Below are 21,284 nucleotides of genomic sequence, written 5' to 3' on the forward strand. Positions count from 1 at the left end.
TGGAAGGCCCCAATTAGGCCACCCCAGAGCCTTCTCTTTTCCAGGCTGAACAGTCCCAGTTCTCAGCCTTTCCTCATAGGAGAGGTGCTCCATCCCTCTGATGATCTTGTTGTCCTCTCTCCAACAGGTCGATTTGACAGGTGTTCATGGTCTCAAACACCAATTTCACAAATCCAAACCTTCTCCCCTTGGCCTCTTTAAAGACTGTTCACTACTTGCTCTCAAAATACATCCATCTCTGAACTGAATACTGAATACTGGAGATTCAACATTTCATATACAGAAGCAACTCAAATTTAATGCAAGATCTAGGTAAACAGCTCGCATTTAACTCTATATTTACACCACACATATTTTCCAGTGAAAGTCAGGAAAGCAATGAGGAAAGAAATCCTCCACACATGTGATGGTTTGCACATTTTCTTATAGCCATGCCTGTCCTCTTGAAATCCTCTGGGCTACAGAGGTGTGCTGCAGCAAATGCAGTTCAGAGCTGACAGACACTGGGGTATGTGTTGACCCCCTCTCGAACTTGAGCCTGAGAAAAAAAAAGCTATACAGTTAATTTTTCACCATGTGTGCCAGGTGTACGCTTAGCTTTCCCCCAAGTCACAATCTTACTGCGGCAAAGCACAAAAAAAATTGCTTCTCCATGGCTTACGTGTCCCCACAGTCAACATTCCTAATTATAATTCCTCTTAAAAACAAAAGAATCCCCCCTCAACCTTGCCTGGATCAATAACCTATCTAATGTAACAAAAATAAAATGCTTCAAATCATAGTAAGGACTTCAAAATGTAGATATTCCACATTTAATTCCCACAAAAGCAAACACTAGAAGTGTTAAGTATAACTTAATTCTCCTCACTATCCAGCTGAACTGAAATTGACCCTCATCAGTCTGATCAGACATCTGGGGAATGCTAAATCCAGCCTCCCTCAGACTGCACGATGGCCACTTCACAGGTAGGAGTAACAGAATCCCCCAATGGGTTGGGTGGGAAGGAACCACAGTGGGTCATCAGGTCCCATCTCCCTGCTCAAGCAGGGCCATCCCAGAGCACACGGTACAGGATTGCATCCAGACACTTCTGGAATATCTCCAGTGAGGGCCTCCACACCCTCTCTGGGTGATCTGTTCCAGTGCTCGGTCACTGCACAGTGAATTTCTTCCTCATGTTCAGGTGGAACTTCCTGGGTATCAGTTTCTCCCATTGCCTCTTGTGCCATTGTTGGGCACCACCGAGCAGAGCCTGGTCCATGCTCTGACCCCTCCCTGCAGACACTGACAGACATGGATGGGGTCCCCTCTCAGTCATCTCTTCTCGAGGCTGAACAGCCCCAGTCCCCTCAGCCTTTCCTCATAAGAGAAATGCTCCATCCCTTCATCATCTCTGTAACCTCCACTGGAGCTACTCCAGGAGCTCCATGCCTCTCTTGTCCTGAGGAGCCCAGAACTGGTCACAGCACTTCAGATGTGCCTTACCAGGGCTGATCAGAGGGGCAGGATCACTCTCTGATCTGCTGGCAACGCTCTTCCTAATGCATCCCTGGATTCCACTGGCCTCCTTGGCCACAAGGGCGCTGCTGGCTCAGAGTTTGTTCTTCACCAGGACGCTCAGGTCCTTCTCAGTGATACTTCTCTCACCTGATCCTTACCTTGGTACTGAATCAACAAGGTTTACAAACAGACTTGGACATGGAGATTAATCCATCTTCTGACAATTACAATTAGGGATTTTCTAGTGCCCACTTACTCCTAAGTCCACTTGCATACACAAGCAATGATGCTACTGACTTTTTCCCCTCCTGAAACACAAAATACACAAACTCAAGACCTTCTCATGCATTTGTGGGGGGGCTTTGGAACAGCTGGAGGATATGGAAGAAAACAATAAAAAATAATAAAAACACAAACCAACCTATGTGACCCAGTTATCACCATACAAAGGCCAATCAATAAACCTACTCTGAAATTTGGCTTATTTCTCAGCTTCAGTTTAAAATCAAACCTAAACCTTTCTTCATGCTACTCATGCCTTCAGCTCAGCTACAAAAGTTACTCCATTTTTACTTAAAGAGCTGAAAACAGAGACTTTTAAGTTTTATGTGTGTATGCCTGTATTTTCCACTCATCCCATCCTCCCCCTGAGTTTTTCCAGTGCAACTCAGCAACTTTCAGCTACTCAAATGCAGCCCTGCATAATTTTTGGCGAAGACTGAGATTTCTTGTCATGGTAGACTGATGTAGGTTTAAAAAATGCAAAGGCTGTTCTGATTTATAATGTATCATTACTACTTGCATTTCAGAATTAAACCACTTTATCAGCCTGATGCAACTTTATAAAGAAATCATAACAAAGCACTGCAGTATTACAAATTTATTGAGTTTCATCAAAGTTATTTTTCAGCATTGAAAATTTCACACATATAAAACAACTTCAACTTCTATGCATTAAAACCAAAGTATGGGTTCTTTTCTTAATTTAAAGCAAGTGCTGTGCTTTTTTTAAACATCTCATGAACCAAATCCTTCAGTTATAAAGCTGATAAAAATAAGTGATACACCACTAGAGTTTTTTTCTTCAACATGTGAAATTCATCTCTTTGGGAAACAATACTTTCTAAAATTGTATCATGAAAGATACAGACCTGAAAAAGGATAAACAATCATACACAAGGCATAAACGTTACACAGAGTAATTCAGACATTTTTATAAAGAGATCTGGAAAAGTACCTAAAATAGTGATATTTATTTAGTATAAAATTTCAATAATAAAATATTGCTCATAATAAATAAGAAAACATGAGTTTCATTAATACTGTTCTCCTCTTAAAGCTCTCTTGGATGTAACAGGATCTGACCTGATCAAAAGTCAAATGTTTATTTTGTCCTCTGTACGAAGGAGGCAGGTTTACAGGCTTCAGGTCATTCTTTGCTAGAAACAATTTTATTATAAACAAAACACAGAATTCATTTCAAGTCTCATGCGTAATTATGGGAAAAAAAAATCCCCAAGTGTGAATAAACCTTATTACAGTAGATTTTAATACCCAAAATATTTGCCCTTTTTGTTAAACCCAAAGTGGAATAAGACTTCCCGCAAATTATGAATACAAAGAGAAAGCTGCCCAAGTTTTCTTAAAAGCTTCTAAATATGGGTGCAGCTGTACTTAATGGTCGTCAATGCTGTTAGGGACAGTTTCTCTGGGGGGGCTGGAAGCTGTCTCCCTTCATATGGGGACGTTGGATTTCATCCCCGCTCTTCCCATCTGCAGACAGGGCAGTTTGGAGCAGTTCTTCAGCAGCTGCTCGATGGCGATGTGGCGCACGTTGAGCTCAGAGGCCAGGGAGTCCTTCTCCTGGACTTGCTGTGTCAGCTCCTCAAACACGTCTGCAACAACAGCAGTGGGTCAATGCACTCGCTCCCTGCACCGACACAGGCTTAGGGAGCAGGGACAAACAACACTAGGGAAGAGGCAGGGCATTTAAGTGGGAGCACGCACAGGAACTCTGCTTCTCCTGGTTCCAGCCCAGCTTTGTATGCATTGCAAACGGAACAGGATCACTTAGTTTCTAGTTATGGGCAACCTGAGCCAAGGTGGATCAGTTTAGAACTCAGAACAAAGCTGACTCTGGCCTGTATCAGTCACAGTGTGGCAGCAGGAGCAGGGCAGAGATCATCCCATCATCTCCGTGCTGGGCACTGCTGAGGCCACACCTCAAATCCTGTTCATTCAGTTTTGGGCCCCTCACAGCAAGGACATGGAAGTGCTGGAGCAAGTCCAGAGAAGGGCAGTGGAGCTGGGGAAGGCTCTGGAGCACAAGTGTGATGAGGAGCAGCCGAGGGGCCTCAGCCTGGAGAAGAGGAGGCTCATAGGGGACCTTATCATTCTCTGTAAGTGCCTGACAGGAGGGTGGAGCCAGGTGGGATCAGGCTCTTCTCTCAGATAACAAGTGACAGGACAAGAGGAAACGGCCTTAGGTTGCACCAGGTAAAGTTAGATTGGATATTAGGAAATATTTCTTCATGGAAAGTGTTGCCATGCACTGAAACAGGCTCCCCAGTGACATGGTGGAGTCACCACCCATGGAGGGATTTAACAGACATGGAGATGTGGCATTTAGGAACCACTTGGTTTTGTGGGGGACTTAGCAGTGCTGGGTTAATGGTTGGACTTGATGGTCTTAAGGGTCATTTTCAACCTTAAGAATTCTATGGTTCTAGTCAAATTCTTAAAGAAAATACTGTGCCAGTTTGCAGCACCAAAGCAGGTTACATCATGAAAGCACCTAGAAATCTCTCTATATCATGTATTTCCATGTAAAACAAGAGACTTTAGTAAAAAACTTAACTGACAGAACAGCAATCAAAATTTCTTTTTTATAAACAGACCTTTTGTTATTACAAAGCACAACAAACACAAAACAAAAAGTATTGAAAAAGTCTCACCCTGGATTTGCTTGAGCAGTTTTTCATTAAGTTGCTTTAACTCTCCTAGAGTCATTGTAGTCACTGCAACAATAAAATCTGTTATTACTACTACCAAAGTCACATAAGCATCCCTAAGCAGACTCCTATTTTCTCAAGATTTCTCCTATTTGCATCCTAATAATCAACAGATGCATGGCAGTAAGCCAGAGACAACAGTATTTATCAGTTATTTGAGGAAAGTTTGAAAATTCTCTTCTTAATGTTGACACAGACAAGGATTTACTCCATTGGAAAGACCTCTCTTCAATGACAAAAAGGTGGAAAATCAACCCCTGAAAACAGCAGCATCCAGAATCAGAACTGCTTGGCACATTTAAATACTATACACCCTCCTCTGACTGCAAAACATGATTTCCCCAGTGTAACCCCTGCGAGCACATCTGTTTAATTGTGGGCAAGGGGACAATTCTGAGGTAAGTCCTGCCCTGTTTCCCAGCCTCCAAGAAGCAACTTCCTGACAGAATTTTTACCATGAGGCTCCCTGTTTTGGTTATCAAGGTTTGTGCTTTATGCACACAGGAATAACTTACAGTTTCCACTGAGTATCTCAGTGACAAATGATGAAGGACAATCCTGGTTTGATATGAAGACCAGCATGTAAAAACAGGTTTCCTTCTGTGCTCCTGGTGAGAACTCAAAGATCCTCTGTATCATTCAAAATCCCTTCTGTATCTCAGGTTGTGTGTACTGATCATCCTCACAGAACACACACGTTAAACCTCAAAGGAGGGAACTGTGAACGTATTCTTCACTGCCCTTGATCAACAGCAGGGAAGCACTGGCCTGCTTCCTAAGATTCCCTGAACCCTGCACTGGACACGCATGGTGCCATGCCTGCTGCTGAGATGCCCTTGTCACCACGGTGAAAAGCATCAATCTGAACACCACAGGGGGTACAGGGCACAGGCACAAGCTTTAAGACCTTGCAATTTTAAAATACTGTTTTTAAACTTTAGCTAAGCTGTTTCTGCTGCAGCTTAGCAAAGCTCTCACTTCATACTTGAGAAAAAACGATGGTGCAGCTTTTTTCAGCGATTTCTCTGTGCAAAAGGTTTCTACATGGCAAATTTAAAGTCCAGAGTTCTGACAAAGATGGGTTTTACCTACCCACTGGATTATTTGATTATCCTAATCCTTCCCTTTCAAACTTTTTCACAGCTGGCAGTTGTGGGATGTTAAATTGCTGACAGTACTGCCAAACCAAAGAAGCTGGCAATAGCTAAGACTTGGTACTCAAGACATAATCCCAGTTAAGAGAGAAATAGATTCACCTTTCCCCTCCATCAGCCAGGTAAAATGGTGCTCCTTCCTACCTTCAGCTATCAATACACCTGAAAAGTCCCTTCTCACATTTTAACACCCTTTAAACACTGTGAAAACCCCGACCAAATTTAATATTTAATTTAATAAAAGGGACAAGATTTTTTTCCCTCTTTTATACCCAGTGGAAAGATGTTACTTCCCCTTTCTTCAGTATTTTCATTAACATTTTGACATCTGGCAGACAGGCCAAGCACTGAATTTAAATGGTAAAATATTATTCTATCCACAGCTGAGGTAAATTCTAAAGAAATATTGGCCAAGCTATTTACAGTTCCATTAATACTTTTTTTGGTAGACAGGTATGTTGTTAAGAGTGAAAGTACTGCAGTAAGAAGGTACCTAATTCTGGCAGTCTAAGTTTTCATCTAAAATACAAGCTTTATACAATCACAGAGCCTCCAAATGAATGTCTTTTAAAGCTAAATACTGCAAAATACACGCAAAAATGCCTCAAAGCCGCATTATGTAGTCAAAACAGAAGAAAAAACCTGTTATTGTGCTCAATGCAGCTTTATGTTCCTGTCCCGAAACCAAAGATTGGAGATAAATTCCAAGTCACTAACTTCAGTTAGACCACCCCATAAACCAGGTCAAGCTTTCATAATTCCTCTGTTAACTGCTGTCCTGATTTATGTAATCCCAGTTTATGACTCCAGCGGACAGGTGGTCAAACAGTCCAGTGTATCTGTTTTGATTTATGGCTTTAAGGCTACTAATTCACTACAAATGCAACATGACACATCATGCAGCAGTTAAGTAAAATCCTTTTATAGAGAATGAGAAATGACTCAGCTTTGCGAGGACAGAGTTGTCAGTTTGTTAAAAAAAATGGGAGCCTAAAGAAGCCAATTCCAACTTTTTACAGTACCTCTTTCTCTTGACTCTTCTGACATTTGAATTTCATTATTACCTTGGTTTTCATCACTTGTTTTTCCCTGGAACAGTGTTTAACAGTTTTTAGCAGTGTTTTTGCTTTCTTTCTTGGGTCTTTTGAAATTCAGAAACCCTCTCCAACTACTTTCCTCATCTACAAAAGTAAGAGTGGACATACACCAGTTCAGGACCAAGTACTGCCTAAAAGCAGGATGGTAACAGCATGTACCTCTAGGAACCTATTTCATGCAGCCTGATTCCAGAGACACTAGAACATCCTAGATTTTTCTAAAGATTCTAGTGATCTTAAACAACAGGAAAACTAATTTTCTGTTATTTTCACTATCGTCCCAGTCATCAAAATATGGCTCAGGTCTTCTGCTACAGCCTTTAAGAGGACATGATGGCATAAGGGGCTTCTCATTTTCTTATGCTCAACAAACACAAGGAAAAAACAAATCCAGTAAAATGCACAAGCAAAGTCTGCTACTATTAAGATTGTTCCACAAGTTTGCTCTGCTACGTGACATCCAATTTCCCCTGTTGCTTAGGGCAGCTCTCTGTAAAATGTAACTCAGGGCACTATGCAAATTCAAGAAGAGAGAGATTTGCAGGATCTGAGTAACCTCCACCTTCACAGGCAGGGCTGTACAACTTCCATGAATGAGATATTGAAACGACTTTTTTTTTGCATAAATTAGGCATGTCCTGTATCACACTGGGCTATAGCTAAGACTAGAATTCAAAAAATCCCACCAGCCAAACCACCCTATTTGCTCAGCCATGTAGCCTTTTTCCTCACAGATTTTACACTCTGGACTTCAGGATGAGCATTAAGGCCCTGTGGGGACGTGAAGTGGTCAATAGGTATTTGAAAGAATGCCCATGCTTGCTAGGCTGTGTGTAAATAGATGTATACTCACGTTCCTCCCTGCTGTGCTGAGGATGTCTCCTATGAACACTGGCAGGTGAATCACCTTCAGCTTTTTCAGCTTTCTGGACTTGGTTGCGGTTGGACCACAAAACACTGCTGCAGCAGAAGGTAGCACCAAGTCTGAAATCAGTGGATTCTCTTCGTTCCAGCAGAGTCTGTGAGCAGCTTGAGATGCCTCCAGATTTCCCATCTATCCATTTTGCAGAATATCTAGGTACTGGGGAGTCAAACTGGGGGAGTAATTTTCTATCAGTCTGATGTCTGAAGCTAAAAAGCTGGTGTTGGGATGGTTTTGAGCTTTCAGAATCAGAGTCTAAATCCTTGTTCTGTGCGTACTGTATGATCCAGTTAATTTTTTTGCTCAAGATATTTTTTACTTCTGCATAAGGACTTTTAGAGAGCTTTGATCGTGGACAGTCCTGATTGGCTATTAAGTGGAATTTTTCAAAGCAGTCTCTGTGCCCCCTTAAAGACCTTGTATGTAGAAGATCCGACTTTGGTACTCCTGTAAAGACACAATAGAAAGAAGTTCACTTACTGCTAATTTTTTTAAATCTTTACTCACAAGCAACCAAGAAAACAAAAACTTCAGTGATGCTTTCCTACTAACAGTCTTTTCACTGAAGCAAACAAGGGTACCTCACAGTCCAAAATTTGTGTAGTTTCCCTCAGGCTGGAGTCCTTGGCATGCAAAGCGTTTTGCACACCATAATCTCTAGTGCAGGACTTCAGCGTGTGCCTCTTGGATGGTGACAGAGATGAAGCAAATTGACAACTCCACACACATTGCAGCACCCCTACACACAAGAGTATAAGCTGCAGAAGTAAAATAAACCCAAATGTGTATCAGCAAGTTCTATAGAACGATCCTGAAGAGCATTTTGACAGCACTCATATAAGCTCCCATCTTGTATGCACAATGTTATGAGCCATCTGTTCAAATACGGCAGGGTGCAGGCCTATCTCATTCAAGTTGTCAAATGTAACTCAGATTTCAGTCATAGTTTATTATTTTGCACTAATACAAGCCTGCAGCTTAACTAGGGAAGCAAGCTCTAATACTGTCGATGCTTGCCAACATTAAACGGCCCTGAAATTCATTTGAGGTATGCTGGCTTTGGCTGGGATGGAGTTAATTTTTATCACAGTCTGATATGGGGCTGTGTTTTGGATTTGTGCTGCAGTGTTTTCATTATCACTGAGCAGGGCTTACACACAGTCAAGGCCCTTTCTGCCTCTCTCACCACCCTGAGAGCGAGTGGGCAGGGGGCGCACAAGGAGCTGGGAAAGGACACAGCTGGAACAGCTGATCCCAACTGACCCAAGAGATATTCCACACCATATGGCATCATGCTCAGTGTATAAAGCTGGGGGAAGAAGGTGGAGGGGAGGAATGTTTGGAGTGATGGCATTTGTCTTCCCAAGCCACCGCTATGTGTGACAGAGCCCTGCTCTCTTGGGGATGCTGAACACCTGCCCAACCATGGGAAGCAGTGAATGGATTCCTTATTTTGCTTTGCTTCTATGGGGAGCTTTTGCTCTCCCTTTGAAACTCTCTTTGTCTCAACCCACGAGCTGAGATTCTCTCCCCATCCCACTGGGGTTAAACCATGACATCACACAAGATGTTTATTCTCCTCTTTGCTCATCCTCCCTCAAAGACTGTTCAAATAGCTACAGCAGGTAACTTAAACCTCTAAGTAACTGCTAGTGATTGACAGGTTAAAAAGGAACACAATCTGTGAAGATCTACAGTTGGTGAGTGAACACAGATGGTATGAGAAATGACTATTCCAGAAAGTTAATAGTGCCCTAGTACAAAATTACTTTCTGCAACTTCAGGGGATATTTATTTTTCTTCAGATTCACCTACACAGTAAATTCAGAACCCAAGCCCAGAGTAATGAACAGTTAGCCATTTATCTCAACACCCCCTATACTACTTGGGAGGTTCCCAATACAATGAAAAACAATCCTGTCTAACAAGTTTGTCACTGAAAATAACAATAATATACCTGTGACCCACTGGTTGACAGTGCTCAATGCCAAAGTATTTAAACCAACAAACAGTGTAATTGGACATCTGAATCTAGGCAACGTGAACCAAGCTGCAGCCATCTTACCTTTTAGCTACTCAAAGTGACTAAAGTAAAAGAAAAACCATGAAATGCAACAGGTAACAAAATCTGGAAATAGAGACATTAGCCGACAATTAGCAGAAAGCTACATGTTACAATTCTCAGTTCCTAATTTACCTCTTAAATTCTTGTGGTAAAGGTTAATCTCCCCACCCTCAACGATTAACAAATGATACAGTGTTTTTTTAAGTTACGGAATACCACAAAATCACACACTACTCTCAAAACTAATCTGAAAAGTAAAATTCTTAACATGAATCCGGTGAAAACAAATCCAAGCACTTCATTTTGATTATCTCCTTGCTGGTAACTGCTGTTTGAAGCTGGGGAGTTCAAACACTAAGAGTAGCCATTATAAATTGTTGATTTTCCACTCTTTGGGCAGCACTGAAACTTAAGTCCATTATCTTCTGGTTGAGTTTCTGAGAGTGCACACAATTTATGGGTCAAAATGTCTAAAAAAACTGGAAAATAAAAGAAAACAGCAGTGGAATTTATTTTGTTCTTAGCAGCAGGGGGAAAAAGGTAAAGTCATGAAAACAGATGTTCCTTCTGTTCCTGAGATAACTATTAGAAGAAACAAAACTCACATAACTAACCAGAGGCACCTTTTAAGAACAAAGTTCTGGAGTAAAGTACACTCTGTGCCCCCTTTCAGAGGGCAGTCAAGATTCTCACTCCACTCTTCAAAATACCTTTCAACCTCTTTCAGCAAACAGATATTCACCAATTTTTCTTAAGCGCTGCATGCTCTGCTGCCTACTTGCAATGCTGTTTTCCCTCTGTCTTTACAGAGACTTAAAAAACCCCAACAACCATTTCTAGTGAAAACAAGGAAAGACAACTCATTTGTTTTCATGACTTATCAGCACTCTTTAAATAGAGCAAGCCTGCTCAACTCAAGTAGCATAAAGGAAACCTTAAATCTTTAAGCCATCAACGGAAAGCAAACACTGTCAACTGAAATTATAAGGCAAATATATTCACAACACTACAAACCCTAGAAAACCAGAGTGATTTGTTCAATGTTATTTGCTTTACCCAAGTGATTCTTCAACATTCTACTTTGCTGCTGCTTGTAGTGCTTTCTTTTACTTACAGAAAACAGTCAATGGGCTGAAAAACATGTTTTGTGCAATTTTCCATACAATAATGCTCAGGAACCCACCTAACAAACACACCTGCACAGCAAGTGACAGAATACTGACAGAATCACTTAAGGGAATTCCTTTGAGGCTGCTTCATTATTTTAAGGAGAATAAATATGACTTGCCCAGTAGGAGAGGAGCATGAGACCACACAAAACAGCCAACACGCAAACTGTTACACAAAAAAAGAACAAGTGCAGCGTGACTTTATGAAGCCCCAACTGAATTATGTCCAAGTCTTAAGTTCAAGGTTATTCAAGTCTTTCCTTCTGATGAATTTATCTTTTAAGAGTTCTGAATATTGCTAACTTCCCCATTCTAGAGGCATGCTGCGCAAAGAAATCTGTTTTATCTGAACTCAGTAATAGAGTGCCTGAAATGAGCAATTATTACAGAAGAAAAAACCACATTACTTCAAGAGTTTAAGCTTTGCTATTTATATGCCACATATCGGCTGCAATGTCCCTCTTTCTGAGCTTAGGGCATGTTATTGCAAAACACTTCCAGTACACAAGACCAGAATTTACATCCTACCCCTTCTCTTACTCCGCTGAAAAAAAACAAAAGGGGTCTTACCTAAGGAATCTTGAATAAAGTAAGGAACTGAAAATGTGCAAAACCACTTTTGTACAGAACTGCTACAGAACTGCTTCAGCTTTCACGTAATTGCCTTGGATTTTTACTGTAACAAACACACACAAAACTAAAACAACCATCAATCTCTCTTTTGTCCTAAGGTGACAATTAGTACCTTCCTACTCAGAGAACATCAGCCATAACCTTCTGGAAGAGCTGAGCAGGGACAGCAGCTGCTGTGCCAGCACAAACTAGCAATCACACACCAGAATTACCGCAAGTAAGGGTATGGTTCTTTGGAACAAATCCTTCTGTTGAGGGCAATACCATCAGCTTTATGAGGCAGAAAAGATGTCCATTTCTTGTCGGGAAGACTTCATACTTCACTCAGATTACTTCATATTTTTCCCTTCATCACAACTGCAGAAAAAGCTACAATCTGGTGAGCTGGAGTGAACCAAGTGATACATAAAGATGATGCAGTTTTAGAACACACGTTACTTTATTCAACACTACACAAAGAAACGAATAAAGCATGGCAAGATTTCTGTACAAAACAAGAAGCAACAGTGTAATTTTGGTTAACAGCTATTGTGAGTTTCGGGGACTTTCACAGGGTTTCAGTTCTGTCTCCACATTTCTGTTTGCCAATATCAACGTCAATCTTTCTTACTTTTTGTCTGGTTCTTCAAGTCTGCAATCATAAACCCATCAATTTCCCTCCTCCTCCCCCCCATTAGCAGGTATGTGTACATTTGCTCCTTGTCTTACTTTCCAAGAACAGGACTGCAGACTATGTCCAAGTATGTCCTAGGCTTCATATTTATTTTTTCAGAGAAAGAAAAAAACCCTCAAAAAGCAAAAAAAAAGCCCACAACCACCCAGAGTAGAAAAGTTTAATCTGTAGGGGAAAAAAATCCCTCAAAATTTACTAATATCTAGAAGACCACATCTAACAAACTTAAGAACTTAAGACAGCACAGATGCTATTAGGAAACAAGCTCATGCCAGAAATCATTCCTCAAGTGCACCTGATTCACAGGCTAATGCCAAACCTCCAAACAAATCATGAAACGGTGTAAGTGCTTACAATCCATTATTTGTTTCTGACTCTAGTAACTCATGTGTCCTATACGAAATATGAATGTATCACTTCACTCAACAATATCTTTGAATACTGACTTGAAGAACAGGACTTCCTACATAAGTGCCTAATGCTTAGGCAAAAAACACCTTAACCTGAACCCCGAGTATTTCAATTTCTAAGCTATGCAAGGCAGGCAGTCAACATGACTCCTAATCCACTCCTACAAAGTGCTTTTGTAAATGCATGACCAGGGATCAGGCAGTTTAATACACGTTTTTGTAACTTCTACTTATTCATAACTGTAAAGTAGTAGAGAACAGGGAGAATATTTACCAGATAACCAGGTGTGCAATCACCTCTCAACAAATCCTACCCCATTTTAAGGCATTTGTACTTGAAAGTAAATGAGTTTCCGTCATAATAAAGTTTTTTGCTTTCTGGTTTTTTTGAGGGTAAGAAACCTACAAAGACCTTATTTCTGCCTTTGCAACTGATTCACTGAGAGCTATGTATAACTCTTCTTCATTATAAAGATACAGAACTAAATTGAAATGTTTGCTCAAGTTTATATAAAGCTGGCTAGAATAGTCTTATTTGGAGATTATAATAGTAATCAACAAGTCCTTTTCAAAATGAATGTTCTTGAATACCAAGATTATTTCACATTCCTTCACAAATGTTTGCACAGAAAAAATATATCAGTGATCATTAGCCTACTTGTTTATCTTCAACAGTGGGTTTTTTTCATTTGTTTGCTGTTCTCTTTTTAAAAAAACAACCAAACTTCTTATTTGGTCTTTCAGCTCAATCAGTTGGAAATAACATTAAAGAAAACCTGCATTGCCTTCTTAGCAATTTCTAATGTAACGCTGGAAACTAATTGGTTTTTGCAATGGTGAATAGCAGCTGAAGTGGAAAATCCCCCCTGAATATAAGATGAACAAGAATACTTCTAGACACATGAATAGTCGATGACAAGTTTGTACTATGCCATTACTTACATAAAACCCCTTAAAAGAATTTACAAATACTTATGGGTAAGATTTATACCTGACCATCTCTTCTGTCTCCAGTTTGAGTTGGCTGTGGAGACCTGCCTTCACAGCCAGTGAAGAAATGCTTCTCAGGCACAATTCACCTCATCTGAAATAGTGACCTCCAGAGATTTGTGACAGACACGTCTGCTCTTCCCCTTTAATCCTAGAGTAAGCAAGAGCCCTTGCCTGTGCCTGCCCGCTTTAAGAACCCTGGTCTTCACTGTGTGTTCTGAAATGTTCCAGTTGCTGCTCCCCTCAGCTGTCCACCTCACTGTGTAAACAGAGAAGTTCAGCCAGCTCATGGAACAGCTCCCAGACATCTGCGAGTGTCCACAAGGAACACAACGCTCAGATGAGCTCAAGTGTGGTTTACCTAGTGTGCAGGGCCAAGAGCTGCAGCACACAGAAATGCCTCACATGACATTAAACGTTCTTGTCTGTCTATTTTAAGCCACTGCTGTATAGGCTGCTTACCAAGAGTGCTGAAGGGGGGGGAGGGGGAGGTCCCAGAAAAGCATATCCCAAGACCTGCTCAAAATACATGAAACAAAAGCAGTCCATGATAACCTAAGACAACAAGTTATCCACATGTCTAAATGACAAGGGTGGGGAAAACTGATATCCTTCAGCTGTACAATTCTGCCAACACTGAAAAGCAGGATCATTAGCGATGTGTATCTCCAGTACATCTGCCTGACAAGACGTAAAACCAACTGCTATTTTTAAGGGTTTACATGCAATCTCATTTGAGAGTTAAATCTTATGATTTATTAGACTGGCTAGAAGGAAAATGCCAGTGCCATTCATTAACTTCTAAAACCAGACACTTTGTAAAGACTAGATATTATCTTGTTCATAAATTAAAGTTCTCTCCTTGCTTTCATATGATAATGCCAGTACTTTCCATACATCAAGTGTGCACACAAATCACCTCCCACTTAATTTCTATCAGCTCATTTATATTTTAGCACAGAGCAAAGACATACTATATTAGACAGAACAGAGATCCAGCTGGCCCCTTAAATATATTTTCAAGAGTCATGTTCCTTATAAACTACTTCACTAAGAGATTTCGCTCCTGTATCAAGCAAAGCAATGCATTCTGATGAAAACTTTACTACAGAAAATATTATGTCACATACTTTGTAAGAAAAATCAGTTAAACAGACCTAGAAGAGAGTGGAAGTCATGAGCCAGTATTTCTGTAGTCTGGATGATGCCAGGTAACATAAATACTCAATTATCTTGTTTGCATGGGCAAACCTCCCAGATTTACACATTAAGAATGCAAAAATGTACTTATCGAACCAGACTCACAGGTTGACATTACTCAGTGGTGCCCATTAAGCTTTCAGAGCAAGAACAGCATCTCCAATCATGTTCAGACTTGAATACGTAGTTGAGCTTTAGTGGAAACTGCAGCTAATTTCACAGATCCATTCAAGTTTGCAGAAATGAGTCATATCCCTGGCCTGCAAATGCTACCTTGAAACAAGTTCTCATCTGTCTAGTCTAAAGGGCAATGATGGAAATCTTTAGCTTTTATCACCAGAATAATCTATTTTACTGTTTATCTTTTCATTAACACTGAAAAAATAAGGATGTGTAATATTCTGGAACAGAATTAAATTACACAGCAATTTCCAATTCTTTCAACTACACCTTACAACACATTTTATTGCAGTGAGATATTCTTCTGTAGGGTGTAAAAAGGAAAAAAGTGAAATTCGAGTTCACAGTTTGCAACAACTAAACCCACCTCCTCCTTTTATTTTTTTTTTTTATTTTAAATGAACACAGAATGAGGATATTATACAAGATTTTATAGACCTTAACAGGAAAAAAGCTATGTGGTAAGACAGACTTATTTATAGCATCCTTGGTCAGCCTGGAAACTGAGATGCACTAACCTGATGCTGAAATTGCCTGAAAAGCTGAGTCTATCAGCACTTCGAAGGACCATGGAAACCTAACTATCTCAACATAAATCAGGGGAATGGATGCCCAGTACTTACACATTGTCTCTTGTATTACAAGACTTGAGATGGGAACTGTCATTTGCTATTCAGCTGCTCAGCTCTAAACAGAAATGGAAGTGAGCCAGTTTGCTTGTCAGCCAGCATTCTCCAAGATGGTACTGTAGCTGGCAGCACCAGATAAGCAAAAGAGTAAAAAAATCATCTCAAACAATCAGATTTTCCACTTCTATTACTGTTTGTCTCCATTATGACCCTTGAATGTGAGGAATCATCAGGTTTTTAAATAATTCTGCATTAAGAAATACCAGCATAAACCCAGCTAAAGACAGATACACTATGAAAAATAATGTAAAGGTAAGTCATAATTATTGCAGACTTCCAAGTGTGATGTTTGAACAAAAACATTTAAGTACTAAGATGTTGAAGCTGGGATTTCCACAGGTGTCCAGAGGATCCCAGGACACATTGCTGTGTGCAATGCCTTCCCATGGGAAGAAACCTGAACACCTCTAAGCAGCACAGGACATGACCCTCTGGCTGCTGCTGGGTGAGGGGCGAGACATGGGATACAGAGCCACAGACTGGTTTGGATTGGGAAGGACCTTAAAGATCATCTCATTCCAACCTCCTACCCTGGGCAGGGGCACCTTCCACTAGACCAGGCTGCTCAGAGCTCCATCTTACCTGTCCTTAAAACACTTCTAGGGATGGAGCATACACAACTTGGAAATACTACAAGTGGAGCTTCAAAACACCATATTCAGGCAGACGATTTTGTTTTGTTGATGTATACATTTACAGACAGTTTATATACATGTACACATGTGTATTTTGGAGTGTTCATGCGTTCTCCTCACCCTCGAGGTATCACTGCAGATCTGTTGTTAGTACTGTATCTCTGCTAGCAGAGCTCAGTTAATCACTTTCTCATATTCTGATGAAATTAAAAAGAAGAACTTTGTTTCAACTAACACCCAACACGTGATTTCCTGCCTGAAGCAAAACCAGTCACGTATGAATTTAAAACATTTCCTGTTTCAATCCCCTGATTACTACTGTGACACCTACTCAGAAAAACAAACAATGCACGATCTCTGATGTTCACTTCATCTGCACAAAGCAAACAAAAGCCAACATCAAACTCCAGCAGATCCACCCTACCAGGATATTCTAAACCCCATCTAGAGCTTTACAAACGCTGTCCAGAATCAGCTTCATTTCTCAAAATGTTTAGTATTTCACACGTAAATACTTTGCGTATTTTAAACTTTAAGAAGCACATCAGCATTCTGTTGTGTTAAATCACCTGACAACGATCCTTCAGACACAAAAGCTAGTTTGGCAACAGAAGTATTTATGTGCGTCTTAGTCCACTCAGCTTCCCTGCGTGTGAATCCTCTAAGTGAGCTGGATGAGCCAGTGCAACAGGAAAAAAAATACAGTCCTTTCCAGGGAAAACGAAACATTGCTCCTACCCCTTTTAGACTGAAGACCAGAACTACTAAACTCTCCTGAGGTGCGTTGCTCTTGCCTCGTTCAAGAAAGGTTGATGACATTTAATAGGGTTAAGTTTAAACCTGCATATTGGGTTTAGTTATTCCAACGCCCATATTCTCTTTTCTTCTCCCCTTGCTACCACTCCTTCAGACAGCTTCGGAGAAATAGATCCTATAATCCATATATATCACTCCTGAATAAATTCTGGGACAGACACCACAGCTGATCTCCCAACTGCACTCAAACCAGCAGTTTCTGTGACTTCACTGAACTTGGTAAAGAAGCATAATCACAATTTAGGTTAAGCTCATTTTACTTCACAAAGACTAAAAATCTACTATTAAAAATATCATGGAGACCTGATATCTGATAAAAGCAAAGGTTTTATGATACAGTAACTGACTTCCTTATTCAGAAATTCAACAGTTATTTAATCACGACTGTCCACAGATTAAGCTTTCTGTATGGCAGTATCCTTTACAGAGCTGTAAGAGAAACTAAATTTTTCCCAGTTATGTAACGTTACCAAGCTACAGTGCAAATATAATAAAGGTTACAAATAAACACCCCAGTGTCAGGCAAGTAAGGGCTGAGCCATGCCACAACATTAATCCAGACAGAAGTCATTATTACAGATGGGGATGGTCTCCAAGTCACCCATTTCTAATTCCTCCTCTTACTGACCCAAGCGAATCAACAACACCACCATCGAGAGACAGGCAAACCTGTACAGCTGCTGAACTCACAGATGCCAGGAGATGCAAAGACTCACCATCACTAGATTACACTGTAATTAAGTGCAGCTAAGTAAATTACATTTCTGTAGTGTTTTGCTCATATACACCTGAGAAAGTCTGTTTCAAGGTGGGTTCAGCTGCATTAGTTCCCAGTGCATGGATTTGCCATGTCCAGCTTTAAGCAGTCAGACGCTGCTGGCAGGAGGGGAAACACAATTGTCCTCATCAGTTTTGTTAAAGCATTAGAACATGATGCCCTACTAAAAAAAGAAAACTGGGAAACCTACTTCCAGAATTTCATACCTAAACTTACAAACCATAAGTATTTAGGTCGGAAAAGACCTTTAAGATCATTGAGTCCAACTGCAAACCTAAGATTGCCAAGCACATCCATCTGTAATGTTCCTTTCTATCCTGACCCAGCTCCTAGTGCAGACTGCTCGGTCAGGAAAGATGGAAGAGGTGCCATACATTCCAATTAAGTCAGACAGCACTTAACACATGGAAGTTAACAGGGTGCTGCAAACAGTGGGAGTACTCAAGCATCCTGCAAGATGCTGAGCTGTGACTAATAGCCTGCCTGCTCTCCACCAGCAGCTATTTCCTGCTTCTCTGAGGGAGCAGTTCCACATGCACATCAACACCGAAAATGAGCAAGCCTGTCCTAGCTGTTGCATGAATATCTTTCTAGAAATGCCTAGTTCACTTCCTGAAATACTTAATATATATGTATGGGTTTTAATTGCTGGCAGTTTTAAATATGATGCTAAATAAAAAGACAAACTATCAGTGAGATCGACACCTATTTGTAAGTGTGGGATAACACATCTACAAGAGTTGATTCAACTTGCAGCTGATTCTGTTCAACAAGTTATAATGCATCTGAACTCCATTAAAACATAACCAGAAGGTCAGTATGAAAATATCCAGTATAACATTGTGCTTTAGTGAATTATCCAATTCATGCTGCACCCAGAGCTGCCAAAAGACTTATTTTAGATGTGTAAAAATCAGTCTTTGTCACAAAAAAATACAGGAATGTAGAGATATGTCCAAAGTAGGATGAGTGTGACCACAGGTATGGTAAAGAGCTGACTCATGCAGTAGTTAAGCTAAAAAGTCTTAAAATGGCTCTTCATAAAAAGTCACTGACACAGCCTCTGCCACCTTTAAGCTTCCCCTCCCTATGAGCAGTAACAGTACATCTTTTCAAAGTGGCACATAAAAGACGGACTATCAGAAATGGAGGCATTTTGAGGCTACAATGATCAAAGATATGTATACTTTTATTATGCAAAATAAAAGAATTACAATGGTTCATATAACTTCAGGGGAGATTTCATCACTATTCTATTCCAAATAGCCGCCTTTTAAAATTAACTGAAAATTTAGCAGATTATGCAAAGTTGTCTGCTTTGCACAGATTAAGTCTTTCCTACTATCAAGGCTATTTAGAGCCAAAAAAAAAAAAGCTATTCCACTTAAAACACATGATCTTTTTGTAAAGTCACAGCCATAACAAGCAGCTTTCACAAATCCACACCTTATCTGAAACAACAGCGCACAGGAACCATCCAGCAATTTTTTAATGTGCTCTACCACTTTCAACACTTTCAAAACAAAACTAGATTAGTAATGTAATGGAAGTACTTAATTATCATTGTGTCAGTATGTTTTTAAAGCCTAGAGAGAGAAAAAGCCTCTCTCCATATTGAGAAGTCTAAAAGCAATAAGAAAAGTCAAACAGACTGACCGGTTGCCTTAGTTTAGACAGCTGCTCTTGAGTTTTAACAAGAAGTGCAAGTACACAGGCATGTCTCTTCTAAACAAAAGCATAAAACATGGCAATTACTACTGAAATACCAAAGTATGGTTCAGATTGAAATACACTGCCTGTACTAGCAACAAAAGTCTACTATCCGTTATCAAGATACAGGACTAATCACAGAACACTGTTAAGATCTTCATATCCAATAGCCTCACAGCAACAGAAATCACTCTAGGTAGTCCTATCCACATATAATTGGCAAAGAGCACTCTATGTAAGTGGAAGAAATTACTTTGTTGCTCCAACGCCAAGCAATTTGACGTAAAAAAGGGACAAAGATAATCTACTGCTCATTCATGCATGAAGAAAAGCAACAAGATGGGTAAATTCTTTGCCAAAACAGGTTTAAAATTTTAAAAATACTATTCTGGAGGCCAAAATGGTTTGACAAGATTAGTCTTTTAAGAGATGGCCAAAATTCCTACTTTACAATTTGAAGACCTTAGGAAGCTTTAATACTGAACCTCATTTTATGATATTACACATACCAACACTTTATGAAAACAAAAAGAAATAATTCCGAGTACTTCTAGTGAAAGCAACGTGATCTGCTTCCAAAAACCCCAAATATTACGCTTTAAAACTTGCAATTTAAGCTTGCTTTATAGACCCCCTCTCTAATTATTGAGCAAACCCGCTGAATAAAGGCAGAACGTGATTCAGATCCCGAGTTCAACATCAGAGGTCTAATGCCAGGCGACAGAATAAACACCAGGGCATTTCAGAGGTTCTGGAAAGGGGGGCTCACCTTCACATCTGGAGGAGCAGCACCCACCTTTACCGGAAACGAGCTAGAAAACAAACTGATTTAAAACTTTCTACAGATACACGTTTCCAAACCTGCGACTCGATGGAAGCTTTCAGAGGAGCCGGCTCTGCGTTCAGGCCCCGGCCGGCTGGCCCAGGACGGCTCCTGCTCCCACCTTACCTTCGATGTTCAGCTCGAAACAGACGTGGCAGAAGGAGAGGGTTTCCTTCTCGGTGCCCAGCTTGCAGACGCTGCAGATGTTGTCATCGTCCAAGTCGATGCTCACGAACTGCTCCTCGTTCATAGTGCCCTGGGGAGGGGGACGGCGGCGACAAGGGACGGGAGGGTTATTCCGGGAGCCGCTCGGGCGCAGCTCCGCGCCCGCGGAGGGGGAGGGCAGGGGCGGAACGAGGGCGGGAGCGTCCCGGGAAAGTTTTCCCTTTAGAGAAACTGAGGCCAGGCCGCACAGCGGGGCCGGCACGGACCGAGACTTCCCCCTTCCCTCGCCCGGAGGCTGCCCCGTCCCATCCCGTCCTGCTCCCCCGCAACTCCATCACCACCTCCATCATCGCTGCCCCCTCCCTCCCTCCCTCCGCGCGCCAGCGGCGCGGACGCCCCGCCACCACCAGTACCGCGATATCCCCGGCTCTCCCCCATTTCCTACCCCATTTCCTACCCCAATCCCAAATCCCGACCCCGCTCACCGCCACCCGCCCCGGCCCCGCTGCGCTTTGTCCGCCCGCCCGCGCCGCCGCCGCCGGAGCTCTCGGCGCCGGGCACCGCCCGCCGCTTCCGGCCGCCACCACGGCACGGCGGGACGGGGGGTATCGCGGGGCCCAGGCGGAGCCCCGCCGCACCCGGGCGGCTGGAGTCGCCTCAGAA

At 41.4% G+C, this 21,284-nt stretch overlaps 1 protein-coding gene across 1 annotated transcript; it reads right to left on the minus strand.

The window, feature by feature from the left end:
- Positions 1-2,366: 2,366 nt before the first annotated feature.
- C2H21orf91 (chromosome 2 C21orf91 homolog) lies at positions 2,367-21,140 on the minus strand. The gene is made up of 5 exons (XM_032097346.1): positions 21,107-21,140; positions 20,583-20,712; positions 7,617-8,132; positions 4,456-4,518; positions 2,367-3,396 (listed from the first exon to the last, which is right to left on the minus strand). Exons 2-5 carry the CDS (start codon positions 20,704-20,706, stop codon positions 3,236-3,238), a joined length of 864 nt encoding a protein of 287 aa, XP_031953237.1. The 5' UTR covers positions 20,707-20,712; positions 21,107-21,140; the 3' UTR covers positions 2,367-3,235.
- Positions 21,141-21,284: the final 144 nt, after the last annotated feature.

This window comes from Corvus moneduloides, chromosome 2 (assembly GCF_009650955.1).
Source record: "Corvus moneduloides isolate bCorMon1 chromosome 2, bCorMon1.pri, whole genome shotgun sequence".
Taxonomy (NCBI): Eukaryota; Metazoa; Chordata; class Aves; order Passeriformes; family Corvidae; genus Corvus; species Corvus moneduloides.